Below are 20731 nucleotides of genomic sequence, written 5' to 3' on the forward strand. Positions count from 1 at the left end.
ACACAGGGACGTGCAGCAGCACACACACACAAACACACACTCTGATTATTACACACACAGGGACGTGCAGCAGCACACACACACAAACACACACTCTGATTATTACACACACAGGGACGTGCAGCAGCACACACACACACACACACACACTGATTATTACACACACAGGGACGTGCAGCAGCACAAACACACACACACACACTCTGATTATTACACACACAGGGACGTGCAGCAGCACACACACACACACACTCTTATTATTACACACACAGGGACGTGCAGCAGCACACACACACACACACACTCTTATTATTACACACACGGACGTGCAGCAGCACACACACACACACACACACACACACACACACACACACACTGATCATTACACACATAGGGACGTGCAGCAGCACACACACACTCTTATTATTACACACACAGGGACGTGCAGCAGCACACACACACACACACACACACTCTGATTATTACACACACAGGGACGTGCAGCAGCACACACACACACACACACACACACACTCTGATTATTACACACACAGGGACGTGCAGCAGCACACACACACACAATCTGATTATTACACACACATAGGGACGCACAGCAACACACACACACACACACACACACACACACACACATTTTTAAATATATTAAAAATAAAAGGCTTCCTCTCTGGAGAAGTGTTCAGTCTCTCCTCATGTCAATAGTGAATCCTCTCATGGTGCAGCACAACTGGCTTTTAAAGGGAAAGGGAGACGAGACTCTGATTGGTTTATTGCACGTTACGCCCAAAACTCACCCATGACTGATTAAGAGACGAGGGACGACCCTTTTAGACCATGAGCCGGCGCGATGACCAGTAAAATAGGGCCCTAAAACTAGGTTGCAGTGACATAAATTTATATTCTCTCACCTCTGCTCCGGTTTATTTGTGTTCACATAGATGCACTAGACAGTGTCTGTTAGGGCTCTTAGTTCAAAAGTGCGTATATTTGGAGAAATATTGATTTATTCTCACATGTCCGCAAAATATTTTGTCATACAGAATATCATTTCTATTCATCAGAGATGGGCATTCGATTTATTGACTCGGACTCTAGTCGCATTTTATGAGACTTCAGACATGACTCGACAACTTTTAAAAACAACTCAAGTCTTTAATCCTTATCTATCGTAAGTGAAAGCTTTATTTGAATGTTATAATATCTGCTTCACATGTATGTGACGTGGTAGATCAGACCCTTCTCATGATGATTACGGATGATTATGCATGTATTAAATCTTTAAATCTAGCACTACATTTTACTTTATCAATCTTTTCGCAGCTTTTCTTTCTCTTAATGTGTGGCTACGAGAGAGATAGAAAGATGTTAATCCATTTATTACTTAAAACGCATATTTTAACGTATCTCAATCAGCATGAGTGCAGTTGTTTTGACTAGAAACAACTAGAAACATTCGGAGGTTTGATATTTTACCATCGTCCCACGAGTGCAGCGGCGCGATGATATTACACAGTGCCTGAAAATAGTCCCCAGCGCTCTCTGTGTGAGCCGGTTCTCACGTTGGTTATGTTGACGGAAGTTAGTCTATTTTCAGGCGCTGTGTAATATCATTGCGCCGCTGCACTCATGGGGCGGCTCACAGCTCTTGATTATTACACAGGAATGAGAGAATAGTTCCTGCCATATCAGCCTAGAAAATCACAACTTCTCATTTTCCGTCGGTCTTAGTACATGATGTAACTACAGAAAAGTCGAGTTTTAAACAGGAAAAATATTGAAACTCTTTGGTCATTTTTGAGCGAGATGCTAACGGTCTAATCAGATTCAATGATCTATGCTAAGCTATGCTAAAAGTGCTACCGCCAGACCCGGAGATCGGCTGAATGGATTCAGAAATGCTCAAACTCAACTGCTTAACGGAAAATGACGGAAGAGGAGACGGAAAATGAGCCTATTTTCAAAAACAGTGGAGTGTTCCTTTAAGAATGTGCTAAAATTATTATTTATGTATTACTTATTGATAAAATCTAGTAATCTAGTAATCCAAAAAATGCATTAAAAATGAAAAAAAAAATATTATCAGAATTAAATGAAATTAAATAAGCTTTCTGGACACAAAAAGTATAATTTTAGAGCTTTAGGGCTTTAGGGAGGGATGAAGTAAATCTTAAAATTTTGATTTCACGTGGTTAAAGGGTTACTTCACCCAAAAATGTAAATTCTGTCATTAATTCCTCTCCCTCATGTCGTTGGACACCCGTCAGACCTCTGTTCATCTTCCAAAACAAATGAAGATATTTTAGTGTAAATCTGATGGCTCTGAAAGGCCTCCATTGGCTCAATGCACTTTACACTCTCAAGACCCTTAAAAGGCACTAAAGACGTCGTTACAAAGTCCATCTCACTACAGTGGTTCTACAATAACTTTATGAAGCGGCGAGAATAGTTTTTGTGCGCAAAAAAAACCTTAAATAACGACTTATATAGTGATGACGATTTCAAAACACGGCCTCATGAAGCTTCGAAGCGTTATGAATCAGTGAGTTGAACCATGATTCAGATCGCGTGTCAAACCACCAAACTGCTGAAATCACGTGACTGGCGATCCAAACCGCTGAATCGACTCACTGATTCATAACGCTCTGAACCGCTGAATCGACTCACGGATTCATAACGCTCTGAACCGCTGAATCGAATCACTGATTCATAACGCTTCGAAGCTTCATGATGCCGTGTTTTGAAATCGTCATCACTATATAAGTCGTTATTTAGGGTTTTTTTTGCGCACAAAAACTATTCTCATCGCTTCATAAAGTTATTGTAGAACCACTGTAGTGAGATGGACTTTGTAACGACGTCTTTAGTACCTTTTATTGGTCTTGAGAGTGTAAAGTGCATTGAGCCAATGGAGGCCTTTCTGAGCCCTCGGATTTACACTAAAACATCTTCATTTGTGTTCCGAAGATTACGGATGTCCAACGACATGAGGGAGAGGAATTAATGACAGAATTTACATTTTTGGGTGAACTTAACCTTTAAGACTGCACACAGACCACTCACTTGTTTTGATCACACAGTTTTCGCCACACAATATACTGAACTCAAAACACACACTGTTAGTAAAGATACTAATTATCCAGAACTGCCTCGGCTGCTAATGTAAAGCCAGTCAGAACAGCTCAACATAATGACACAAAGCGCTGATGCTGATTCAGTGCTAAGGCACTCAACGCCTGAGGCCAGAGTCACGTCAAACTACTTTGAAAAAGTACTGCTGAGAAAATAAAGCTGTTATTTTCCAGCCACTGAGCACATAAATTGCTGACATGATTTCCAATCTTCTGCAACAAGAATGTAGCCCATAGTGTGAGTATTGTGTAGTTTTTCTCAACGTCTACACACAGGCTCTTACCTTACTGCTCTCTCTGTAAGGTTCATGGTACAGTGTGCGTATCCTCCTCCGGTCCTGGGCCTTGTTGTCATCTGGCTGCTGATTGGCCTGGCAGCCCCTGTAGGTGGCGCTGTAGCTGGTCTCCAGACCCGCCCTCTCATCCGGAGGCTTATACTGAGTCTGGGCCCTGAAGACCTTCACAGATTTCACATCTCCGTAGGCTTTGTACTCATTCCTGACATTAGGAAACAGATAACATCACAATTATTGGAAAATCGAGTGTAGTGGGTGATTCATCCCACACATATTGAATTTCAAGACCACACTGTGAATCCAGAAATGTATAACACTGAAATATTATACTGAAAGTGCGCAGTTAAAACTGAGGCGAGTAGTATATTAGCAAAAAATAATGACACCCAATAGCCAATAGCCAGCAGGCTTGAGTTTCACAGCAGTGAATTATGCGCAGCAGTTCGGGGAGGGACCATAGATATACATAATTAAGGCATAAAAGAGTCTCTAACGTCATCACCGGCGGCCATCTTGTCACAGGCAAGCTTTCTGGCGCTGATGTAAGGCGAGTGATCTGAACACAAATACTCTTATCTCGCTGAAATCTTGACGGATTTACAAATGGTTTGGTTTCTTATAGGGCTGTGCGATATTGAAGAGAAATGCGATATCCTTTTTAAATAATGCAATATTCAATATGCGATACGATATTGCTTTAAGTGTGTAAAATCTATTTCTTTCCCCAACTGATATCTTTCACTTAAAGCATAACCGACTGTGTTTACATGAATACTCATCAAGACAGCCATTTTGACACAACTGTGTGTGTATTTGACAGTTTGAGTGTGTAACAAGACACGAAAAAAAGAACGGCTTGTGCGCACGTTTCGGTGTGTGTGTCAGACAGCGCGAGACTGCAAGGAGTTGTTTTTCGCAAGTTATTGCGTTTAATAACTTTTTTTTACGTCAAGCAAGTCACATAAGTAACAGTCGTGTGCCCAGTCTATTCTCTGCTATATGAGTCGACCTAAAACGTACACTTTTCACAATGTTGAAGTAGCCTATTAAAATCATTCAGATATTGCGTTCCCTTCCGATATGTACATTTACGATATTTCGATAATTTCGATATATTGCGCAGCCCTAGTTTCTTAGAAATTTTATTAACGTGGCTATAATTCTGGATTTTCAAAAACGGTTGTCATTTCTATGTTGAGGCGGCAGGGGTGTTGTCGGCAGCTGCTGAATGTAACTAATAAAGTAACTTGTAATCTAACTTAGTTATTTTTTTAAATCAAGTAATCTGTAAAGTACCTAAGTTACTTTTTAAAGGAGTAATCAGATTACTTTTTCAAAGTAACTGTGGCAATACTGTTCTTAAGGATAAAGAAGACAAATTTAAGAGGGTCTGAAGTCCCTTTTTTTTATTATTTATTGAACATGAGGATATTAACCATGAGGAACAAAATGCTTGATTAGGTATTATATTCATATGAAAATTTATTTTATTGTGCAATATATTAACCCTACTTTATTGCTTCTATATATGGGTATTGTTTACTGTAATGTATTGTTAACTCTGGCTCCCGAAGTCCATACTGTATTACCCAATGTCGGTTTGTGCTATTGCACTTTTCTTGTAATATGAGCCCCTGTTTGTTTGTTTTGTTTTTGTACATTATATGTGTTGTTACAGACAAGTGATGTGGATTGTTGTGTGTTCAAGAAAATGTCATAAAAATATTATTACAAAACTGCAGTGAACCAAAGACAGTCTCAAAAACACGGTTTGAAATCGCTGGTGTTTCTGACGTCACAAACTACCTTGTAACCAATCACGTCACATGTGGGCGGGGCTTTAGCATATCATTAACTATTCTCTGAAGCATGAGAGTCTCAAGAGAAGCAGGTTATCACGGTATATTCTTCTGTTGATATAAAAAATCTGGTACATTTATCAATATAGCAGGTGAATTATGTCTGATGTATATAAGATGTTATGATGAACTATATGCCTTTCTCCACTGACGGTCTGTAAGCGTAACAAGACGAACTGTGATTGGTTGCGTTACATGTCAGTCAAACGTCAAACTTCTGCCGTCAGTCTGAAGGTCTGGCTACGCGAGACTAGCTGAAGGCAAAAGGCTAATCATATTAATGAGCGTGATGTGTCTGACGTGGTAAAGAGCGACACCATTGAGCAGCGTTTACTACAGTAACTTGAGGAAAGTTGAGCGAGTGGAGCTGTGTGAGTGAGTGGAGGCGGGGCTCATTTGCATATTCATGAGTCCGCGTATACTAAATGAGGCAAGGGTGTCGAGTTACAGTCGAGCTGTTTTAAGAAAAAAAACACGTTTAAATATGTAATTTTGGATAAATGGATTAAAGATAAGTTTCAAGAGATACAATTATTGACAGTTAATTACTAAAAGATACATAAGTACACAAGCATAAAGACCTCAAAACTAATATTCAATTTTAACAGGGTCAACAACTGCTATTCTTCAACCACAGAAGTTTTGACAAATCAAGAGAGCAATTTTTCAGATTACAACAAGGCACTACTGTACATAAGACACAACAATTGCATATAGACTAATACGGCTATATATAGACTCTGGTACGGCTATATATAGACACTGCAGTATACATCTAGATGGATATTATACACCCTCCATATTGCATCTCAGCGGAAAAGAGTTTTTCCCGAGGCAGTGGGCACTTCTCTCGAATGAGTAATGAGTCTTTATTCACTGAGATGACACAGACAAATGGTACACACTTCACGGGTATGTGCATTCCAGATTACCCAACATGCAACTTATCCCTAGTCCATCTAACACACACACACACACACACACACACACACACACACACATACAGACAGAAATCACTGAGAGAAGCACAAAACTGAAGTCTTAGACAAACTCTGTTCACCTAAAGATCGATTTGTGAACTGGTTTTAACGATTCAGTAAAAATAAAATCACTCTCAAATCAGAATCACTGTCTTGCGAGCATGTTATATGTTTATTATTTTATTATACATTTTGATTTAGATTAATTCATGACTTTTTAACCCATTTGTGCCCACATTTTCCGAATGGTTTCATGCATATAGTCAAGTTAATAGTGTCCTATGAGAACATGTTCTGCATTTATTTTCCCCAGGTTTTAGTTTTTTTTCTTGAAAATCCTATTTTAATGTGCAGCATTGGTGGGCAAATATGTCGTATGCAGCCCTTCAATGTCAAGTTTGACTAGGAGGAGAACATTTGGCATCTAACATTTGGAAATAACTGCTTTCAAGAGATTCATCTTTATTCATAAACAAATTTATTGTGTATAAAAGTCGAAGAACATTCGATGCAAACTCAAAAAAGCTATCTTATAATCTGCTGAATATGAAAATACAACAAACAACAAATACATTTGTCTTAAAGTGGTGGAACATGCAGAACAAAGTGCAGCCATTAAGTTGTGTATCAAAAAGTAATTATTAGTTTCTATTCTAAACACATTATAAATACATTGATTCTTATTAAAGCTAATACATTGATTTAATTTTAAATGAAAATAAATTAATATAATGACGAAAAAATTACATCTATATAACAAAAATAAATAAGTAAATAAATAGTCCCAGAGTATTCAATGGCTCGCTGTAGTAGGTGATTTCATATAATAATGTAAATGTAAACTCATTAAATGTCTGAATTTCCACATTATAATGGAATCGTAAGCTACTAGTCATAAAAAGAATGAGGGTCCTTCACCGATTAGAATGAAATGCATCCAAACTGGATGAAGGGTCCTCAATATTTTGGCCCTTACAAGACATAATATAATAAAATATGATATTTTCCCCTATCGAATTAAGGTCTACTGTACAGTAGAGATGTCAGTTAAAGGGTTAAGTTATGTTTTAAAAAAAAGCAAAAAGCACTAAAAACCAAAAATCTTGATTTATTAACCTGTTAACACAGTATTCCCCATTTTCCCATTATATGTACTAACAAGTCATTTTCCCACCGACAACTATAGATCTGTTGTAAGAATTGTTTTATTTGGATGATTCTAGAGACCTTCACGATATGTAGATATATATATGTCAACAAAAAATACTTATTAGTAACATGAAAATGACCTTTGTTTGGGAGGGTTTGTCTTCATTATGCTTCCTGGAAGTAGGGGTAGGAAGTTGGCAGTCTCATGTGACAGGAAGGAAGTTAATACCTTTTTTTTTCTCTTGAAATCCTTTATTTGGTTGCTTTCTTGCGTGTCATTGAGATTAAAACATGGATACTATCTTGAAAAATACTTACAAAAGGAAAATGACAACTTCACACTTTTTACTAGCTCATCCCTCCCTTTCGAAGCACATGGAGAAGCTACGGTGGCCGACGCAGGACAAAAATGTCGTTGTTGGAGAGAGTGACTAGCGCTCTGTAGAGAAGTTTGTCCGTTTAGGGCAGGGGTGTCCAAAGTCCGGCCCGCGGGCCAAATGCGGCCGTGTCTATTAAAATATATCATATAAGGCCCGCCACGCATAATTTACATATCATGCAGTTTCACAATATCAACACAAGGAGGCAGTACTAGATTTAGGCCAGCGAAACAGCACCGAAAACGGAACGAAACAACGCTAACTCGCAAGCTCTGACTCTGAACAAATGTGTTTACTTGCTGAGAGTTTCGATCACATGACCACTAAACAGCCATTTAGAAGCGTTCGAGTTCGGTGCAGAGGTCTCCGGTACGAGCTGCGAATCTCTGTGATTTAATTTAGTTTAAAGCCAGTAAAACTGCGCTCACTTAATCAACACTAACGTGCAAATCAGGAGAAACACAGAGACAATCCAGTTAAAATACTTTTCAAACAACAATTCACCAACATTTATCATGGGTTTACTGTGGTAACACGAACTGTAACCGTGGTAATTTGTCAGAAATGTAGGTTAATATCTAATTGTATTTAATTTTTAATGTAGACATGTATTAAATGAGTAATATCGGCCAAATTACAGAGTATTTTTGTCACAAACTTGCAGTTTTGTGCATTTGTATTTATATGTTATAGACTAAATACCATAAAGCCATTCTAGATATAGAAATAATATTTGTAACTTTTTACCATGTGTTGCACTGTGCTCTTATTTAGTATTTTTTGTCTTGTTTCTAGTCTAAATACATCTTAAAAATGATTAAATCAAGATGTATTTACTAGATAAGTAATGACCTAAGATATTTTTCTCGTTTTCTGGAATTTAAAATGAAATTGAAGTGAGTTTTTGCTTAAAACAAGCAAAATTATCTGCCAATGGGGTAAGAAAAATAATAGTTTCTGTTTGCAATCTTGCTTATTGTTCTCATCCCATTGGCAGATAATTTTGCTTGTTTTAAGCAAAAACTCAATTCATTTAGATTTTTTCCCCCAGAAATCAAGAAAAAAATATGTAATTTTCCTTAGTAAAAGCATCTTGATTTAAGAATTGTTAGATATTTGGACTGGATTTTTTGGCAAAAACACAACGGTTTATTATGTAAGGTCTTTATACTCCACTGAAAACATAGTTATGTATATTTTATTGCATTTCTGTCAATAGATCCTCATAAATACTACACACTGCACTTTTAAGGCCTGGAAAACGATTGAAAAATTCCCCAATTTTCGGGCCAATTGAACCACGCCTCTCTCTTTCTTTTCGGTTAACATTACATCCTCAGAGGAGCAGGCTGTATTGATCAGGACTGATCAGGAAAGCGACGGGAATGTCAGGCATTATAACCATTAGCTTGCATGAGTAAGAATCAAATCAATACCTCTTTGTATGAAACAGAATCAACCATTCTATTAAAATTAGGCTTAAAAAAGGACTGAGGACAGTTGATATCACACACTGAGATTAGATAAGATTACTGGATTAAACAGTTAAAATGAGGAACAGAAAAGGCCTGTTAGATGAGATCAAGCTGATACACAAAGTCATGGGACAGCATGTGGGCGAACATTAAAGGGATACTTCACCCAGAAATTTAAATTAGTCTGTGATTTACTCGCGCTCAAGCCATCCTAGGTGTATATGACATTCTTCTTTCAGATGAATACAATCAGATTTATATTTATAAATATCCTGGCTCTTCCCAGCTTTATAATGGGAGTGAATGGGGGCTTTCGCACCGGTTAGTTCTAGAAAGCAGGGTGGTTCCCTGAGAACTAAGAGTTCCCCTAAGGCCATTTTCCTGGTTGCATTTGCACCGCCAGCTCTGATGTGACGTAAGCCGCACTTGTTGTTGTGACTTATTTTGGCTTTTGAGAACACCAGAGCACACAGCTCTCATATAGACTTGGTCGGCGTTACTGGGAACGCCCACAAAATGCCATATCCGCCATATGCTGTGTGGGAAAACAAGCCATTAGAAACAACGCACGTAGACCTTGTTAGACTGATTACGATTTATTTCTACTTGGTGCAGTCCCGAAAAGTTTGCCATGTGGCGTTCTGCTCCTCTAGTGAGTTAAAAAACCCTGATCTGAAGTTTTATATAGTGTTAAATAAACAGACAGAGCCGTTCGTCAATTCCCAAAGCCTGTGCAATACGTCCATTACAGTTAAACATTTGCTCTACATGATGATGGTATTATTGTAAAGATTTAAAAAAGAGATTTCATTACTGCAATGGCAAAAGTTTGTTGAACAAAATGCCAGTAAAGTCATACTTGTCACGTACGGGACTCGTTAAAGCAGTTTTTCACGATGAGCGATCACAGCCTCATAATGTGTGAGGTTATTAATGTACAAAACATTCAAAAGTCTTCTTTTCATGATGGGAAGAGCTGGGCTCAAGCTGATAGTCACATTATGTACGACACTTGTACATTTTCTCGTCAAAATGCAGCTTCTCCCACAAATATTACATGATATAATAGCGGCTACTTCATAAATCATCACCCAGAGTCTTTTGATGAAGACGGTTGCTATAAAAAAGTAAATAAAAAAACTCAGTAATTCTTATAATATTGTGACACTGACATGTCAATTTCATAGCACAAGACACGTTTTATGATCATTTTAAAACGTTAAATGTGTGTAATACACACTTTTAATCCATTAAATTCAGGAACACTGAATGAATGTCTTCATGGAAAGGTGATTTATGAAGATATGGGGGTCGGCGGAGCTGCATGTGTCTTGATGAGAAAATGACCTCTGGCCATTGATTCCGTTGGGTCGTTTATCAGTCACAGATACTGTACGGACAATCTGACCCACTAGGGCTCAGTTTTTCTATAGATCTTGCTCTGTCGAGTGGCAGAAGTGATTCTACACCAGCTAAACTGGGTTAACCCCATGCATTTACATTGTGGGGGAATGGACTGTTTTCCCCCAAGCCACGCCCCCAGCTATGATACGACACCGACCAAGTCTATACTCCGTCTTCATTAGTTTACAATCTGTTTAACAATCCAGTGGAACTGTTATACAAACAAAGTAGACCGTATATGAAAAAGTATTAGCGTTTGCCATGTGGCTGATGTCCAATCACTAGCTGAGCAGAAATACATAATCATGTTTCGCTTGGACCCCTCGAAGTTGTATTGGATTTATCCAGAACGACGGCTTACTATTGGCGGCGCTTTTCACATGAGCACCACGACGCATGTGTGTGACGCTGACACAGGAGCTGGCCAATGGTGAGCCGGCGTTCTGGTGTAGAACCCGGAAGCTCTGCACTGAGTTTACTATATGAACTGCGTAAGAGACTGACACAAACGTGAAGAGATTGTTGAATAAAGTTGTTATTTGTGTGTGTTTTTGCGCACTAAAGTATTCTCGTGGCTTTATAACATTAAGGTTAAACCACTGGAGTCACATGGACTATTTTCCTTTCTTGAAAGTGTCAATTAAACTGCTGTCTATGGAGGGCTCAGAGAGCTCTCGGATTTCATCAGAAATATCTTCATTTGTTTTCTGATGAACGGAGGTCTGATGGGTTTGGAACGACATGAGGGTGAGGAATTATTGACAGAATTTACATTTTTGGGTGAACTAACCCTTTAACACCAGAACTACCGGAATAACTACTAGAATGGCCATACACTCTAAAAAAAAAAGGTTCTATATGGCACCAAAAATAGTTATTGGCTCGTAATCATAGGGGAACCTTTTTTAGTACTAGCACCATTTTTGGTGCTTCAGTGGTTCTTCAGCGGTTCTTCAGAGGTTCTTCAGCGGTTCTTCAGAGGTTCTTCACCGGTTCTTCAGAGGTTCTTCAGCGGTTCTTTGACTAAGGTGCTATATAGCACCTCTGAAGAACCACTGAAGCACCAAAATTGGTGCTATATAGCACTAAAAAAGGTTCCCTTATGATTACGAGACTTTTTTTTTAGAGTGTAGCGCTCATTCTGACCGTTCGTACTAGACTGCACAGAACGTCATTTTCGTCATATTTACATTTGAAGCTTCTATGAGGTTTTAGAATGAAGCTTTATATGTTTGTCGACATATTTAATGACGGCATCACCCTAAAAAGTGTCAAAATTCCTCAATTTGAATCAAATCGAACAATATGAATTAAATGGAGCACCGAGTGCCAAATGAACACAGATAGGTCTACATATTACAGTCATTTTTGTAATATATAATTGTGTAAGAGCCACTAGACCCCGGCCGAAGCTGCGTGCCTCGCTTTGTATGTGGCAAAGTTTTTCTATTTACACCAAGTGCAAATAGTGTGCCTTGTGTCTAGTCTGTCTCTGTTGTATTGTTGCATTTACTTTCTGGTTTCACTTGTAACATGTTCCTTTGTCTGAGTTTCCCGCCACTCCTGTGTTTCCTTGGTTACCCATTCTGTTCAGCTGTGTTTAGTTATCATCATCTGTCACCTGTGTCCCTCGTTTTTCAGTCATCTGTGTTGTTCATTCATTCTTTGTCTGGTCTCCGTTATGTGAAGTACCCGTTATGCCGTTCTGTTTTTCCTGTGATGCAATCCCTGTATGTGTTTCCGAGCTTACCCTGAGTAAAACTACGTTTGAGATACTCTTCTGCCTCTCCTTGTCTTCCTGCCTGAGCCAAACCGTAACACCTTGTTGTCAAGTGCTATTCGCACTAGCTCCGCCTAACAATGCCTGGTTGAAAACTTGCCAAAGATTAAAAAAAAAGGCATATTTCATCATCTCCAGTGGTGTAATCAGTAAAGCGTGAGGCTTGAAGATCTTGGTTTTGACACGATCGACCCGGCGAATCCGCATTTTGTCGAGCTCGCTCTTCTACCTTTTCCCATCACACATCACATCAGAAAGGCATTTACTTTCAATAAAAATTAAGAAAGTGTTCTAAAAATGGAAATAATGTGCTTAACGAAATGTTTAATAATAATAAAAGCATTTATTAGGTAGGGTTAGTGGTCGGTTTTTATTGTTCCATTAAGGCGGCATCCATTTAATAATTTTAATAAATATAATAATTTACACTCTAACTGCATCCGAAATCGTGTACTATGAGAGTAGATACTACATCTGAATTTGAACGAACTTCGCGACCGTTAAAAAGGTATGTTCTATATAGTATGAATGAATGTTATTAGGACGTACTACATCCGCCATGTTGTCATGATCATGTGACCTCACAGTGTCAGTTGCGCCCCATCACCTCCATTCATAAATCGTCTCCCGTGGCCTCATGGGATGGTAAAGTGTCAATCGTATGCGCACTTCAGAATCTCGCCGGAAGTAGTAGGACATCCGGGGACTTTTCACCGACTGTTTTTCGAACACTATGAATTCGGACGTACTACTCTGTTCGCGTACTGTTTTTTGCATATTATATAGTAGAGAAGTATTCGATTTCGGCCGCAGCTTATGTTATTATTGCATTTTGTTAACGTACAACAATACTGAGGAGCAAATTGTGTGTATCTGTCAAAATAAAGTATAAATTGCATGTAATTACTATTTGCACATATTGCAAAGAACTGATACTTTTACATGGTGTAAATATAATATATATCACTATTTTCACAGTTAGTGTAAATATCATCTATCACTAAGAAAATATATTTTCACTAGCCGCTGCCAAATGTTTTTTACCGCAGTGAAAATTTCGTTTTTGAATGTCTAACTGCCAACAAATATGGATTGAAGAAGAATATTTTGTTAGAAAAAAACTTGTTGTGAATTTTGGAAATCATTTTTTACTTTTGGACACTCTGGAGTTATTGGAAATGTTTGGATCACATGACCGTTATGACCATTCTATGTAGAAATACTCGTGTTTTGTAATTTTAATAAAATAACAATATTAGAACAAAATATACACACATTTAGGAAAAGTCAGAGTACTATAACTATATGGGTGTCACTTCAAGTTTTAACGGTGTTATTTTAGTATTATTTATATACTATTATAGTATTTATTTATTTATCTATTTATAATATCAATATTTTATTTTTTTAAATATTATTTTAATTATTTTAACTTAGTTAGTTAGGGCAATATTTCTAATTTACATTAAAAACATTTTCAAGTATTTATATTTTATTTTACTTCAGATTTATTTCATTTGAGATGCATCATTTGAGATGTGTTGGAACTGTTTTGCTTTATTAGAGATGCATTGAGAGTTTGAGGATAATCCAGTGTTTTGATTATTTAATGCGAGGCCTTCCTTCTCTCCCTGTTGAGCACAGGAGAGCCAAAAGAAAACACGGGAAGTTGTTACATAAGACGAATGAAGTCCAGTCAGAACGCTTGAAACGCCAGTACAAAGGCACATAGAAGTCCAAGGCCACAGGCAGCAAACAACATGAAGGAAGAAGGGGGAGGAGTCAGAGTTATACAGCATAAGATAAAGCCCCACACACACACACACACACATAAAGACGACAGAGAGAGACGGATTTACACACATACAATTGGACTGCTAACAATGAGCTTAGTGTGCTTATTGTAAATCAGTGCTTGGTACCAGCCGTCAAATCATTCATCTGATCAACACAATGTTGTTTTACACCTACTTATGTTCATATTTAATCACAATATTTATCTAAACAAGCTCACACATTTAATGAACTGTATATTTGAGCATACAGTGAGGTTGATACCTCTTCTTCTCCCCAGGTATTGAGCGTTTGTGAACAGCCGTCACCATGGCGATATGCTGGCACTAGAGAATTGTGTGGTGGGGTGCCAGAGCAGTGCATCATGGGAAGGCTTGGCACACTGGAGTAACGTGGCGTTTAACAGAAGCATGTAAAGCTGTTTCTCAAAACGACATCCTGATTATTTTAATGTGGTCTAGACCTGTCAGATGACCACACACAGCATCTGACGCCACCAAAAATAGTGCTTCTGAAAGCCATTCCTTCCATTAATCCTCCAGAATTATAAATCACTTCCTATTGTTGTAGCATGACTTGCTCTCTGATGGGTCGGGATCAATAGGTTTCCTCCACTGTGCGTCCTCTTTCTGCTGTACAGCATGACATATTCCTTCTGACATTCACATGGACTCTGAGTGAATCCCAATGAGATTGGGCTGTAATACTGCCCTGTAAGGAAAAACTCTCTCTCTCTCTCTCTCTCTCTCTCTCTCTCTGCTTCTTCTGTTATTGATTCCAGTGTTTGAACGGTTACAGTGCCTTCAGTTACTGCAGCAGTAAAGAGAGGGATGGCATAAGATGTGTATTCATTTACTGCATTATTCTGTACGGTGTGTGTTCATTGCACAAATGCACTTTAATCGACTGATCACTGATGGAAAACGAGAAAGGCAAATACTAAACTACTAAATATCAACTGTATTTATTTGGGTTAGTTGTCAAGGCGGCATTTTAAATACAGTGTGAATTGTCTCATGATTCGTTTTCGATTATCATGTCAACGATTCGATATCACGATGTGTTGCGTCCTCAATCTTCTCTATTACTGCTCATTTTTGTCATTAATACGAGCAGTCAGATTTATGAGCGCTGTTATTTGATCTGCTCTAAGACCGTCACTTCCTGAATGTAGCAAACATCACACACAACTTCAGTCTGAACACACAGACGACAGGAGCGTTTACAGCTGACACACACTAGTGAATACTAGAAGAGCATGACAAAACACACACACTCGCACACACACAGAGACACACACGCATGCAGCCTCACACAAACACACACACACGCATGCGGGATGTGTGTGCGAGTGTATGTGTGAGGCTGCATGCGTGTGTGTGCGAGGCTGCATTCTCGTGCGAGTGTGTGTGTGCGAATGTGTGTGTGCGAGGCTGCATTCTCGTGCAAGTGTGTGTGTGCGAGTGTATGTGTGCAAGGCTGCATGCGCACGTGTGTGTGTGAGTGTTTGTGTGTGCGAGGCTGCATGCTTGTGCGTGTGTGTGTGTGCGAGGCTGCATGCATGTGTGTGCGAGTGTATGTGTGCGAGGCTCGTGCGGGTGTGTGCGAGTGTGTGTGTGTACGTGTGAGGCTGCATTCGCACGTGTGTGAGTGTGTGTGTGTGTGTGTGTGTGTGCGAGGCTGCATGCGTGTGTGTGCGAGTGTGTGTGTGTGTACGAGTGTATGTATGAGGCTGCATTCGCATGTGTGTGAGTGTGAGGCTGCATGCGTGTGTGTGCGAGTGTGTGTGTGTGTGTGTGTACGAGTGTATGAATGAGGCTGCATTCGCACGTGTGTGAGTGTGTGTGAGGCTGCATGCGTGTGTGTGCGAGTGTGTGTGTGTGTACGAGTGTATGTATGAGGCTGCATTCGCACGTGTGTGAGTGTGTGTGTGTGCTAGGCTGCATGCTCGTGCGACTGTGTGTGTGCGAGGCTGCATGCTCGTGCGAGTGTGTGCGAGGCTGCATGCTCGTGCGACTGTGTGTGTACGAGGCTGCATGCTCGTGCGAGTGTGTGAGTGTGTGCGAGGCTGCATGCCCGTGCGAGTTTGTGAGTGTGTGCTAGACTGCATGCTCGTGCGAGTGTGTGAGTGTGTGCAAGGCTGCATGCTCGTGCAACTGTGTGTGTGCGAGGCTGCATGCTCGTGCGACTGTGTGTGTGCGAGGCTGCATGCTCGTGCGACTGTGTGTGTGCGAGGCTGCATGCTCGTGCGACTGTGTGTGTGCGAGGCTGCATTCTCGTGTGAGTGTGTGCTAGGCTGCATGCTCGTGCGAGTGTGTGAGTGTGTGCGAGGCTGCATGCTCGTAAGAGTGTGTGAGTGTGTGCGAGGCTGCATGCGAGTGCGAGTGTGTGTGTGCGAGGCTGCATGCTCGTGTGAGTGTGTGCTAGGCTGCATGCTCGTGCGAGTGTGTGTGTGCGAGGCTGCATTCTCGTGTGAGTGTGTGCTAGGCTGCATGCTCGTGCGACTGTGTGTGTGCGAGGCTGCATTCTCGTGTGAGTGTGTGCTAGGCTGCATGCTCGTGCGAGTGTGTGAGTGTGTGCGAGGCTGCATGCTCGTAAGAGTGTGTGAGTGTGTGCGAGGCTGCATGCTCGTGCGAGTGTGTGAGTGTGTGCGAGGCTGCATGCTCGTGCGAGTGTGTGCGAGGCTGCATGCTCGTGTGAGTGTGTGCTAGGCTGCATGCTCGTGCGAGTGTGTGCGAGGCTGCATGCTCGTAAGAGTGTGTGAGTGTGTGCGAGGCTGCATGCTCGTGCGAGTGTGTGAGTGTGTGCGAGGCTGCATGCTCGTGCGAGTGTGTGAGTGTGTGCTAGGCTGCATGCTCGTGTGAGTGTGTGCTAGGCTGCATGCTCGTGCGAGTGTGTGAGTGTGTGCGAGGCTGCATGCTCGTGCGAGTGTGTGCGAGGCTGCATGCTCGTGCGACTGTGTGTGTGCGAGGCTGCATGCTCGTGCGAGTGTGTGAGTGTGTGCTAGGCTGCATGCTCGTGTGAGTGTGTTCTAGGCTGCATGCTCGTGCGAGTGTGTGAGTGTGTGCTAGGCTGCATGCTCGTGCGAGTGTGTGAGTGTGTGCGAGGCTGCATGCTCGTAAGAGTGTGTGAGTGTGTGCGAGGCTGCATGCTCGTGCGAGTGTGTGAGTGTGTGCGAGGCTGCATGCTCGTGCGAGTGTGTGAGTGTGTGCGAGGCTGCATGCTCGTAAGAGTGTGTGAGTGTGTGCAAGGCTGCATGCTCGTGCGAGTGTGTGAGTGTGTGCGAGGCTGCATGCTCGTAAGAGTGTGTGAGTGTGTGCGAGGCTGCATGCTCGTAAGAGTGTGTGAGTGTGTGCGAGGCTGCATGCTCGTAAGAGTGTGTGAGTGTGTGCGAGGCTGCATGCTCGTGCGAGTGTGTGAGTGTGTGCGAGGCTGCATGCTCGTGCGAGTGTGTGAGTGTGTGCTAGGCTGCATGCTCGTGTGAGTGTGTGCGAGGCTGCATGCTCGTGCGACTGTGTGTGTGCGAGGCTGCATGCTCGTGCGACTGTGTGTGTGCGAGGCTGCATGCTCGTGCGAGTGTGTGAGTGTGTGCTAGGCTGCATGCTCGTGTGAGTGTGTGCTAGGCTGCATGCTCGTGCGAGTGTGTGAGTGTGTGCGAGGCTGCATGCTCGTAAGAGTGTGTGAGTGTGTGCGAGGCTGCATGCTCGTGCGAGTGTGTGAGTGTGTGCGAGGCTGCATGCTCGTAAGAGTGTGTGAGTGTGTGCGAGGCTGCATGCTCGTGCGAGTGTGTGAGTGTGTGCGAGGCTGCATGCGTGTGCGAGTGTATGTGTGCGAGGCTGCATGCGTGTGTGTGCGAGTGTGTGTGTGTGTACAAGTGTATGTATGAGGCTGCATTTGCACGTGTGTGAGTGTGTGTGTGTGTGTGCGAGGCTGCATGCGTGTGTGTGAGGCTGCATGCGTGTGTGTGCGAGTGTATGTGTGCAAGGCTGCGTGCGTGTGTGTGCGAGGCTGCATGTGTGTGTGTGTGTGCAAGTGTATGTGTGCGAGGCTGCATGCATGTGTGTGCAAGTGTGTGTGTGTACGAGTGTATGTATGAGGCTGCATTCGCATGTGTGTGAGTGTGTGTGCGAGGTTGCATGCGTGTGTGTGCGAGTGTGTGTGTGTACAAGTATATGTATGAGGCTGCATTCGCACGTGTGTGAGTGTGTGTGTGTGTGCGAGGCTGCATGCGTGTGTTTGCTACATTCAGGAAGTGACGGCCTTAGAGCAGATCAAATAACAGCGCTCATAAATCTGACTGCTCGCATTAATGACAAAAATATAGCCATGAGCAGTAATAGAGAAGATTGAGGACGCAACACATCGTGATATCGAATCGTTGACATGATAATCGTAATCGAACTGTATCAGAAGACCAGAGACGGTTCACACCCTTAACGTTGTTTTCACAAATGTGCATTTTTGTAGTTTACACGGAGATAACTTGCACTTTAAAAAAGTTGTGTTGTGAAAACGGTGTTGTGTAAGATAAATGCCCCTTTAGTTTTAGTGATCAGAGGTATGGGGTGTCATTTTAAAGTCATCGATACGGAAAAAACATCAACCCTAAACTGATCCGCTAAATGCTTAAACTGCAAAAAGTGACTGTGCACGAATAATATATTGTACAGAGATAAATTGCAGACCAAAGCGTATTGATCTGCAGAGAGAGAGAGAGAGAGAGAGAGAGAGAGAGAGAGAGAGAGAGAGAGAGAGAGAGAGAGAGAGAGAGAGAGAGAGAGAGGCTTCGTACAGTAAGAGGATTCATATCCAGTTCCATAAATCTAAAGCAGAGTCAGGCAACAAAGCAAAACTCAGGACTAAGCACAAGATTAAGTCAAAGTAATCCTGAGCGTTTCAGTTTAAAGAATCACACTATAACAATTCATGCACTGACACACACACACACACACACACACACTGAGCGGATGACTCAGGGTTTTTTCCTGATGCACCACACGCTGCTTTTTAAAGTTCTCACCCAACAAATAACCGGCATAATATATGCAGGTCTAAAGGATAAATTCAACACCATATTACACTGTTTCCAGTCAGTCATTAAGCAAATCCAAATTAGGAACATCACAAACAATTGATCAGAACTGTTCAGAAAGCTCGATCTTGTTCACGAATGAGGGATTTGCAAGTGGGCGAGACAAATTGCCACCTGTCAATTAAACACAACGACTCAACAATCACAACGACAGACTTTTGAATGGAGATCCAGAACCATTTATTGTTCACTGTTTGCAAGAGGGAAGTGAATACCACGCAGGGCCAGGAACAGCACAGCTCTGTACAAACCTCAGCTCTGAGACAAACACAGGAGAATAAAAGCCAATGAAAAAGCACTGTTTTATACGCTAGCTGGGAAATAAAGGGGATCTGCCAAGGGTGCTCTCAAATTCTGATGATTTTAAACCACTTTCATCTAAAAAAAATCTGTAAATCCCACAGTCACTTTGCCCTAAAGCTAACCCTGAAGAAAATAAATGTATTTTCCAGAAACAGCATCTGCTCCCCTGCATGTCCTGCCATCTGTAGGTGTATCAGGACAGCAGAATACGCATAACCCACCGCTGACCTCCATCGGATGACCTTTTTCACTCCACAACACACTATTTCTATTGCTTTTGCTGAGCTAATGATATTTTATATCCCATAACCCTAAAGCTAATTGTTCCAATTGTTCTCCTCCTATTCAATCAGATTCACAGACAAGGCTTGAGCTAGTTTCAGACTAAAATGCATGTTTAACCGTCTTAAAGGCACAGTATGTAAGATTTTTTTATTCAAATATCCACTAGAACAATGTTATATATTTTGTTGACTTATGTGCCATCATCTTTATTTCTCTAGCGCTCTCCACACACAGATGCTTCAGCTTTACACTGATGACAGGACATTCATTTAGTTTTAGATGAAAAGCTAAAGCAAGTTTTTGATTGATTCATTTCTGTTGTAAAAACTGATTTCAAAATGTAAAAACGCATGTAAAAAAAAATATACTGCACAAAATGAAAACCATAATGTAAATATGATTATTATAAGTGTGAATCAAAAAATTAAAAGCACATTTAAAAAAAATTTCAAGCATGATTTCATCTCTTAATTTGTTAAGTGTGTTATAATTTAGACTTTTTAAAATCTAATTTCAGCTTTTTATCTCATAATTAGGACTTTTAATCATAATTTAGATTTTTAAATCGTAATTTTGACTTTAAATCCAAAATTTTGGATTTTTATCTCAAGTCCTAATTTCAACTGTTCATCTCACAATGACTTAGCATGTCATATTTTTGACTTTTTATCTAATAATGAGGACTTTCAAATCATATTTTCAACGTTTTATCTTATAATTATGACTTAGCATGTCATATTTTTGACTTTTTATCTAATAATGAGGACTTTAAATCATATTTTTTCAAC

At 40.8% G+C, this 20731-nt stretch overlaps 1 protein-coding gene across 2 annotated transcripts in view; it reads right to left on the reverse strand.

Annotated features, from left to right (window-relative positions):
- The window catches only part of map6a (microtubule-associated protein 6a), a gene marked incomplete at both ends in the record, with an annotated part of 46438 nt that overhangs the window by 21786 nt on the left and 3921 nt on the right, over positions 1-20731 (reverse strand). For both annotated transcript variants that reach the window (XM_079804575.1, XM_079804576.1), the window contains one exon: positions 3431-3644. In XM_079804575.1, the coding sequence (XP_079660701.1) occupies positions 3431-3644 (214 nt within the window). The remainder of the gene's footprint in view (positions 1-3430; positions 3645-20731) is intronic.

Source organism: Gobio gobio, assembly GCF_949357685.1.
Source record: "Gobio gobio genome assembly, chromosome: 22".
Classification (NCBI taxonomy): Eukaryota; Metazoa; Chordata; class Actinopteri; order Cypriniformes; family Gobionidae; genus Gobio; species Gobio gobio.